At 43.2% G+C, this 9,862-nt stretch overlaps 2 protein-coding genes across 2 annotated transcripts in view; both read right to left on the reverse strand.

The window, feature by feature from the left end:
• Positions 1–6,116, reverse strand: part of LOC103744246 (T-cell-specific guanine nucleotide triphosphate-binding protein 1-like) — a 31,483-nt gene extending 25,367 nt beyond the window's left edge. Inside the window, 2 exon segments of the mRNA XM_008845975.3 lie at positions 4,251–4,337; positions 5,617–6,116. Of these exon segments, the coding sequence (XP_008844197.2) occupies positions 4,251–4,337; positions 5,617–5,659 (130 nt within the window). The 5' untranslated portion in view covers positions 5,660–6,116.
• Positions 2,556–4,224, reverse strand: LOC103744227 (T-cell-specific guanine nucleotide triphosphate-binding protein 1). Its single transcript, XM_008845957.3, has one exon. The coding sequence runs from the start codon at positions 4,088–4,090 to the stop codon at positions 2,798–2,800; it is 1,293 nt and encodes a 430-aa protein (XP_008844179.1). The 5' UTR covers positions 4,091–4,224; the 3' UTR covers positions 2,556–2,797.
• Positions 6,117–9,862: the final 3,746 nt, after the last annotated feature.

Below are 9,862 nucleotides of genomic sequence, written 5' to 3' on the forward strand. Positions count from 1 at the left end.
AAGAATATTTTCCCTTTTGCAAGAAAGTTAAGCCTAACGTTTTCACCCAGTAGCTTTTCACCCACCAGCAATTCCTTCTACTGTTCCCTGTTTTTGGCAGCTATTTTTTCAGTGTTTTACATTTATTTTATAGTGATTTTGCTGTTGATTTTGACTTACTAGTTTTTAATACGTTTTTTAAAAATTAGTTTTTATTGAATTTTTGTGTGTTTCATACAGAACATTTCAAACAATCTTAATCATCTTTATACCCCTGTCCCCCACCAGCACCCTCCCATAGCCCTCCCCCGACTGGAGCCCATATACTCTGTCATCCCTGTCATGACCCACTGTGTCAAGTCAGTGAGTCAGTGATGGGATAAGTCAGGGGCTCCTGGAATGTAGAGCATGGCTGCCAGGCCGGATACCTCCTAGTGAGGACGGCAGGAAACTGGCTGGCTCCATTCTAGATATGCTTTTTCTTACCCAACAACCTCCAAACAAAACTATTAAGTCCCTAATCCTTTAATTCTAACCAGGTCTTTTGTAGATTATGTGACTGGAGGACAGGACAAAGGCCACACAGCCTTTGAAGCCCCTTCCCTCCCCCTACCTGCCATATGTCTCATGCATAATACCACCATCACCCCAAGTTCACACGAGCTAGCTTTCAGTGGCCTAAAAGCCTCTGTTTCGCTATGCTCATGGGCCTACTTTTGCTCTTACAATCTTTCCACCCCCTCTTCCACAATGGTCCCTGGGCTATGGGTTGGTGAGGTTTAATATAGGATTCTTATCCTGGGACTCTGCAGTCTCTTATTCTCTTAAACTTAGCTAAGTGTGGCCTTCTGTGTGCATCACACTCTGTTGTGTAAGGAAGCTTTGCTAGTGTGAGTTGAGGGAGGTGCTAGTATTCTCTCCACCCTCCCCACCCCTGTTCCACTATGTTCTATGAGCATTAGTTTTACAGTTCCCACTGTAGATGTATCACTTAGGGCTGGGGTTCGCTCAGATGTATATTGTCCCTGTGTCCACTTGTGGAAGTCTGCAATAGCCTCCATCTCTTGGAGAAAGAGCCTTCTTTGATTATTGGTACACTTGTCTGTAAATATGAGGATCTATTTTTTTTTTTTTTTTGATCTTTTTGAGACAGAGTCTCCCTGTTGCCCCAGTTGGCCTGGAACTCACTATGTAGACCAGGCTGGCCTTGAACTCACAGAGATCCGCCTGCCTCTGCCTCCTGAGTGCTGGGATTAAAGGTGTGTGCCACCACGCCCGGCGTGGAGGATCTGTATTTTTAGCATATGGTAAGAAATTCTATTTGGGACATATGACCTCTCCAACCATGCATATTGGGCTATAATTTCAGTGCCACCCATGAGTTCCCTCCCACTGAGAGGGCTTTAAGTCCAATTAGATAACTGTTATTTATCCCCCAAATAACAGTGTCACTACTGTGCCAATAGAGGTAGTTTGCTGTGCCAGTCATTATGGTTATTAGGCTTCAGAACTGGTTTGGACCATTGGTTGATTTTCTCCCTTGGCAGCTTGCATAATATCCTCTGGAGCTGGGAGAGCTGGTCTTCAGGGAGGAGGCTTCAAGGTCAGTTCTAGCTCCATAGCTCCAAGTCCTGTGTCCCAAGTATGTCCTGTCTTCAGCAGTAGGGTCTTACCTTCAAGTTCTGGGAGATAGTCAGGGGCTTAGGCAATCGTCTGTGTTATCTTGGGAGCCTCTTGGACTACTCTGACCAACAGCTCAACAGGAGATCTCTCTCATCCACTGTTTCCCTTGCCATATAGCCCCCAGGTATAGTGATGCAATTATGTTCGGACACCATATATGTGTTTCTCATGGGGCTCCGAGCCAGCACATTCTGTCTTCCCATGCCACTCAGTCTCCACTCATCTCTTCTCTCTCTCCCTTCGTCCAGCCTCCCTCCTTCCTCCAAGGGCCCTTATTTTCCCTATAGCCCCCACAACACCTGCTTCCCACCATCCCCCTCTGCTAAGTTTACTCCTCCCCACTCCCATGGTACTCTCCGTGTCCCTCCCCCTCCTCGCAAAGGCAGACACCCCTACTTTCCCCACCACTTTCCTGGTAACGTCAGTTCCCTGCTGGCCTCTTTCAGCCTCTTTCCCTTCACTTCCATGTTTCCTTAACTGGCTCCTGCTGCTGTAACTGGATATACAAATCACATTTCTTCAGTTGGAAATTCACATTCAACTTTGCAATGGCTTTGGCCAGTTTTGCACACGTGAGGGATTGGTGCTCTCATCTGCAAATGAGGGAGAATATACGTCTCTTACTTTTCTGAGTCCGTGTTACTTCACTTACAGAGTTCTACTCATTGGTAAGGAAAGATGAAATTATGAAAATTGCAGGCAAATGGATGGAACTAGAAACTGTTATACTAAGCCTCCCTTATTTTATAATTCTCAAAAGAAATGTAACAAATCAGAATCCTCACCTTTTCCCGGGAGTGAGTGTGTAGAGATGTGTGGAAACCTTCATAAGGGTAAAAAAAACCCAAGATTACTTTGAAAAAGAAATTGCAAGAAAAGTGTACACAACAATGTAAATTTCACATATAATTTTAATGGAAAGGAACTATTCCCACTCATCTGCATACTGTTGATGATGACTCCTTCACTACAGTGGGGGAATTGACCCCTTGCTGAAGTGATCTACTCGCTCTGAAACAGGAAAATGATTAACCTTCTGATCCTCCTCAGATAATGTTTCCTTCTTCAGAGAAGCCTATGGGTCAGTGTTCAAACCCATTCCAAAGACTGGTCACACAGTGGAATTCGTATCTTCCTATTCCATTATTGTTTCCCAGTATTTCCTGGTGTTAGATCTCAATGATCCCAACTTCTTTGCAAAGAGCTCCTTTTTATTCAGGAGAGCTTTGGCATCACTTGCTGCAGTATCAAGGAAGTAACTTTGCAAAATATATGTCTTCCCGAGGTAAAGGCCACTGGAAATTGGCCCCCCAGTGATTGAAGAAACAAATTCAACATTTTCCCATAGTTTTTCAAGAAAGGTCTTGTCTTGGACTTCTCTCAACAGATGTGGAGACTTGATGTACGCCTCGAGGTCATTCACAGACATATTAAAGTCCTTGGCAATATTTTTCAGTGAGCCATGATCCAGACCAAAGTAAGACCTGTAGAGATTCAAGGTCTCTTCCATATTGTCATCTATGTACATGCCCCCTAATGGAAGAGTGGCTATTAACCCACTCTTCAGGGCCTCTAGATAGACTTTCTGCTTCAGGGAATCCCTCTTTAGGTTAATGGCGTCCTCTGTCACACTCTGCAGGGACAACATGAAGATGTGGCGCTTGTGGGCTGGGAGCTCACTCAGGAGGGTGGACTGCAGTTGGGGAAAGTCATAATCAGCCACATCAAAGCTAGAGACTAAGAAGACTGGAGGATTTCTGCAGAGAGCCTCACAGAGATGTCTCAAACTGTCATCCCGAATTCTCTGCAGGACACTCTCCTTATTGAAACTCTTGGGTTTACTCCTTTGCTCATTGCTTATATCATTATCCACCTTGGTTCGAACAAAGTAGAAATTCAGATTCATCTTTGCAATGGCTTTGGCCAGCTGTGCATCATTTTCTTTGAAGCGCGTAGCAGAGATGATGATGAAGAAATCATACTCTTGAAACTTCATTTCCGTGAGGTAATTTTCTGGTTTGAAGGTGGTGGACCCAATGCCGGGCAGGTCCCATATTGTCACTCTGGGGAACTTTGGGTGTTGGTATGGTGTTCTCTCCATGGTGGTCTCCACTGCCCCAGTGGCAGCTGAACCTTCTTCTTCATGCCCCAGTCCCCTCAGGGCATTGATGAACGTGGACTTCCCTGCCCCAGACTCCCCTGTCACAGCAATGTTCAGTGGGGCATTCTCAATATCTCTCACTGCATCACTGATTACGGAAAGTGCTTCCTGGGTATCTTTATTTTTCAGGTGGTTTTCAATCAACTGAATCTGGTCCTCAGAGATGATTTTACTTTCCCTCTTGAAATTCTTAAAAAATCTGTCAAAGTTGGAGGTCACATCCAGGTTCACTGAAGGAGAAGTTGCAGACGAGCTTGGCTTGTCCATGGCCTTTGTAGCGGATGCTGAATGAAGGAGGGGAGAGGGAAATTGTGCATGTTAGCAAACCAGGGCAAGGTCTAGGAGTTTGCTGTTAGAGGAAGGCAGGACCTCGGCCTCTGTACCACATTAGACTAAAAAGGATCTTTCCTCCCCATTCCCTTAAAAAATCTGTCAAAGTTGGAGGTCACATCCAGGTTCACTGAAGGAGAAGTTGCAGACGAGCTTGGCTTGTCCATGGCCTTTGTAGCGGATGCTGAATGAAGGAGGGGAGAGGGAAATTGTGCATGTTAGCAAACCAGGGCAAGGTCTAGGAGTTTGCTGTTAGAGGAAGGCAGGACCTCGGACTCTGTACCACATTAGACTAAAAAGGATCTTTCCTCCCCATTCCTGGACACTGCCTAGACTTCGAGCTTGGCATTCAAGTACCCTTTTGCTTAGGCTTTACTGTCTCCCAGAAATTTCCTCATCCTTCCTTGTCTAATTTAAAGCCCATTTCCTCTATGATGCTACCTATCTCAATCTTTATTACCATTTTAAACTTTTCTTTAGATTCCTTTAGTTTTCTTAAAATGATGCCCAAATTGGGTAACCACCCTAAAAGGACAGATTAGTATGTGAAAAGTAAAAGGAGGAGCGCACGTCATGACAGGCTCTCGACCTAATGTGAACTCTTAGTACATTACTTCTAGGTCCTTAAATTCTCGAGGGCTCTGGCCTCTTTACATTGGAAATTGTTTTGCTGTATAGTCTCTACATAAATGGAGAATGAACAAAAGGTGGGGGATGGAAAAGACTGTTTTAATGAGCTGTGCAGCCAGCTTTAACTTCCCTTTTTTTCTCAATAGAGGAAGCAGGGCATGGCTGCAGTGGTAGACAGATTTTTAGCAGGTCCTCCAGTGACCACTGCTGCCTGATATTCAGACCCTCCAGTTGTGCACATCTCTTTATTGTCTTCTCTTAAGTAAGTACTTTGGGAACAAAGTCAATGTTTATGCAGAAAAGGCAGGGACCAGAGCTCCATAGATTATCCACCCAGAAACCACAACAGGTTTTAACAGGATGCCTGGGAGAATCTAGCTAAACTTTACTCTATAATGTTGACTAGCTTTGTGGAATAATACTTCTTACCACTCACTGATTCAGATACTACAGTAAATACACACATTAACTGGAGAAGAAAGAAAATAATTGTAGAATTTGAGTACTGTTAGAAGGAAAGGGATCAGTGTGGAGACCACACCCCAAAGCCTATACTTCACAGTTTTCTTCTAAGATTTCATAACCAACAACAGGCCTTTCTGTGCTACATTGCAGGATCTTCTCTTCAAAATGCTGATGAGAGCCAATTTGCTTACTCCACACTCTATGATGACACTATATCTACACAGTGCCACTAACTTGCCTGCTTGCTGTCCTCCTGTCACATATCCTACGAAGTCCTTAACAGCTTCAGAGATTCTCCAACACTCAGTGTCTGTTGGCCCTCTCTTCTTGCTGTCTGCCCTGTGAGGGCAGCACCCCCGGCTACTCACCTACCCATTCCTCCAGGAGGTGAGCATTCATGTTATTGAGCATTGTGTCCCCCAGTTCACTTGCCCACTCCCGTGCTGCTCATCTTATGTGACAGAGCCTCCAATGCTCACCAACCTGCTGCCTGATCCAAAACAGGGAAGTAAATAAAGCAATATATATAGAAAATAAATTCACTCAATGACCTAACTCCTTATAACAAATCCAAACAAATAAAAATGGTAACAGGAAAAACAAAAAGGTGTAGTCCCCTCCCAAGAATATAAATTGCAGAGTAATGGCCCCTGATGAGAATGACTTAGATGAAATTTCAGACAAATAATTCAAAAGGATGATTATAAATATGATCAAGGGAAATAAAGAAACCTCAAGCTGCTAAGTACAAACAGAGGTCACTGAAAAGGTATTAAAATGGAATTTCACAAAGAGAAAGAAATTCTGAAGAAAACCCAAATTCTAGAGATTAAAAGTTCATTAAATGGGGTTGAGGGTTTAGCTCAGTGGTAGAGCGCTTGCCTAGCAAGCGCAAGGCCCTGGGTTCGGTCCTCAGTGCCGGGGGAAAAAATTTCATTAAATCAAATTCTCAGTGGAACGTGTCACCAATAGAATGCTTCATACTGAGGACAGATATGAGGGGGTTGAAGAGTTTTAAAGGAGTTACCTTACAACAGGGGGACAATGCCCCTACTAGACAACAGAGCTGGCAATGTAAAAGCCCAATGCCAGGGATGGGCCCCATCTTTGGAATCTCTTGACCAGGAGTCCCATAGGCCCTCAAACAGTACTGGCCATTGCCCCTGCATTGGTTACCCACCACAACTTCTTACCAGAACTTCACGGTAAAACCCTATATAGCTGAAGCCACTACATACATGAACTGTAGAATAAACAAGGAGGAATCACACTGGTACTGACTTCGAATCCTCATTGCCACTGGCTAGCCTTCATAGTGCCAGAAGGTGGTATGCATGCTACCTGAAGAGAAAATTAGTCATCAACCTTATCCAGTTGTGGATCCTGGGAGCTACAAAAACAACTACACTCCAAGATGGGCCCACCAGTGCAGTAGTGACACAAATATTATGTGAGGACCCCATACCTGATACTGATTCCAGACCTAGCAACCTATCAATAGACAAATCATAGGACATAGGAGAGAGTCTAATACTAGTTTTATGCTAAATAGATACAGTATTAAAGTGACTTAATGCTTATTGCTACATCCTTAGATTAATGCACTGCTCCCCTCTCAGCAGAGAAGCTTCCCTATGCAGCAGATGGTGATTAATACCGAGAACCACAACCAGCCAGCATGCAGAGAACAAGATGCTGTAGAGTGGGTATCCCTGAATAGGACACCTAGATGAAACTTCTGAATCCCAAGAATCATGGAACTTTGTGGAGAAGGTGACAGAAAAATTGTGAGAGCAGGAAGAGGTAGACGACCACAAGGGAACAGAATTTTCCAGACAGCTGGACAGTTATTCATATAAACTCACAGCAATGGTGACAGCATTTACAAGTTCTGTGTAATCTCAAATAAGACAAAATTCCAGCGTAGAGGTGGGGAAGTGGGTAAGAGACCCCAACCCTACCTGAGGAACTATTGGCAACTGATGGCTGCTGGGAAGGGAAAAGTTGGTCTCTTTCAAGGGTGCGTCTTTTGGTAGGTTAACCAGGCTGCAGTGGATGGATCCACACTGAAAGAAATCTGGGGACAGTAATTGGAGTCTATAGGATAATTATAAACAGAGTGCATTAAATTGGGTGGGAGCTAGTAAGGGGAGGTGTGGGTGTGGATAGGGGAGGGAATCTAAATATAATAAAAATATATTGCATGAAAATTGAAAAAATTCAATTAAAAAGGGAGAGGGCAGTTGTTTTAGAACACCAAGCTTTAGGGAAAATTGTAAACAACCAATATATAAGGAAAAGGGGAACATATACCAATGCGAGTTACTATAACTTTTCTTTTCTTTTTTTTTTCTTTTTTTTTTTTTTGGTCTTTTTGAGACAGGGTCTCCTTGCAGCCCCAGCTGTCTTGGAAGTCACTATGTAGACCAGGCTGGCCTTGAACTTACAAAGATCCGCCTGCCTCTACCTCCCAAGTGCTGGAATTAAAGGCGTGCACCACCACACCTGGCTACTTATTTCATGTGTATGGGTGTATTGCCTGCATGCATGTGAGTGCACCCATGTCATACGATGCCTCGGAGGTCAGAAGAGTGTGTCAGATTCTCCTGGAACTGGAGTTAAGGATGGTTCATATCTGCCATGTGGGTGCTGGCAATTGAACCCGGGTCCTCTGCAAGAGCAGTCAGTACTCTCAACTGCTGAGTTGTCTCTCCAGCCCCATGCTGCAACTTTTCTATAAATCTGAAATTATTTCAAATAAAATGTAAAAAAAAAAAAACCCAAAAAAACTCCACTTGGAATATTTGGTCAAAAACTAGCAGAAAAATGGAGTGTGTGGAATCTTTGGATACCGTGAAATGATCAAATCTGTGGATTATGGGTAGGAAGAAGGAGCAGAACTGCATACCAACATCCTAAGACATTTTTCCATCCTTAGTAAAATATTTACCAAATTTAGGAAAAAAAATGAGCATCCAGGATTACAAGAGGCATAACGAACGCTAAATAGATCAAAAAAGAAATGTCCCAAATCAGATTATTATTAAATCAATAAATATAAAGAAGAAAGTGTTTTGGATGCTGCAAGAGAGAAACACTGAATCAAATATAAAGGCAAGGCCATCAGAATAACAGACTTCTCAGCAGAAACTTTGGAAGTCAGAAGGGTTTAAAATGATGCATTTCGAATTCTGAACACTAGAGCTTCTAGCTGAGACTTTTTTTTCCCTATAAAACATTTTAATGATTTAATGCAAATGAACCAGAAATGGACCCACTGCATTTTGTTCAGATGTACACAGGGTTTAAATTAAAGGGGAAATGCTTACAGATAAGCTTTCTGATTTTATTGAACTGAAACTGTTTCTTAGACTGATTCTATGCTAGAAAGAATTAAAGCAGAATACATTGCTTTTCTTAAAACACAGTACTTGGGTAAATCTTTTAACTCACAAGTTTCATACTAGTCAACATTTTTTTCACTGTATATAATTTTTTTGAATTTTTGTGGATTTCATGCTATACATCTTAATCATATTTAGCTTCCTCTCCCATCAGCAACCACCCCCCCCCATAGCCCATCCACAGGGCTTCATGCATTCTGTCCTATATGTCAAGGCTTATCGAGTCAAGTTGGCGAGCTTGGATCTCCCTCTGTGTTAGTTCATTCACCAAAGCCTGTTCAGCTTGTCTTGTTAGAGATCAACTCTCCATCACCCAGCAGTGATCAATTGTTCCTCAGTTAAAGATGGGGTCTCCTCCCACTGAAGGGGTACTCCAGTTGCCTCACCCTGCGTCCCTGTTCAGCATGGAAGAAGCCAGAGCGGTTGGGGTCCCTATTCCCTATTGGCAATTTGGGTAACCCCTCAGAGGATGGCGTGATAAGAATAGGAGGTAGGAATTGGCTAGGCAGTTAGGGTAAAAAGACCCCAAAGAAATGTAGCCAGTTTCTTGGCTAAAAGTCAAAATGTCCTTGGGCCTGTTAGCAACATACTCTGTTCCAAAGGCCAAAAATGTCAAAAGTATTTGGGAGCTTGTATCTAATCCTTAAAAGATTTTAGGGTTACCTCTTCAGAGGGGGGGATGTTGGAGGGGAGGGAGTGGGCATGGATTTGATCAAAACACCTTATATGCATGTATGAAATTCTCAGTAAAGTTTTTGTAAAAATTTTAAAAAAGATGGGTCTCCTGCCCATTTCCCCAGTTCTATGCTGGCTTTTGTTTGTTTGGATTTGCATGGGTTTTGTACATGGTATCACCGTTGCTGTAAGTTCATATGAAGAAGTTCCTGGGAACTTGTAAGACTCTGTTTCCTAATGATCATGTACTACCCCTGACTCTTACAATCTTTCTGCCCCTCTCCCACAATGACTCCTGAGCTCTGGGTGAGTGAGGTCGAATACAGGAGTCCTCTCCAGGGACATGCATTCTGCAGGTTCTCATTCCCTACACTTCGGCCAGTTGGGGCTTTTTTTTTTTTTTATCGTCATCTGTTGTATATGGAACCTTCACTGATGAGAGTTGAGAGATACCTTAGTACTCTCTTTGTCCTTTGATCCACTATGTTCCATGAGCTTTAGCTGTAGAGGTTCCATTGTAGACATATCATGTAGG

Source organism: Nannospalax galili, unplaced genomic scaffold, assembly GCF_000622305.1.
Source record: "Nannospalax galili isolate Female #2095 unplaced genomic scaffold, S.galili_v1.0 scaffold382, whole genome shotgun sequence".
NCBI classification, from domain to species: Eukaryota; Metazoa; Chordata; class Mammalia; order Rodentia; family Spalacidae; genus Nannospalax; species Nannospalax galili.

What these genes read in the sequence shown, in the direction of transcription:
- LOC103744227 (XM_008845957.3), bottom strand. Translation starts at nt 4,090, where the DNA reads ATGGACAAGCCAAGCTCGTCTGCAACTTCTCCTTCAGTGAACCTGGAT.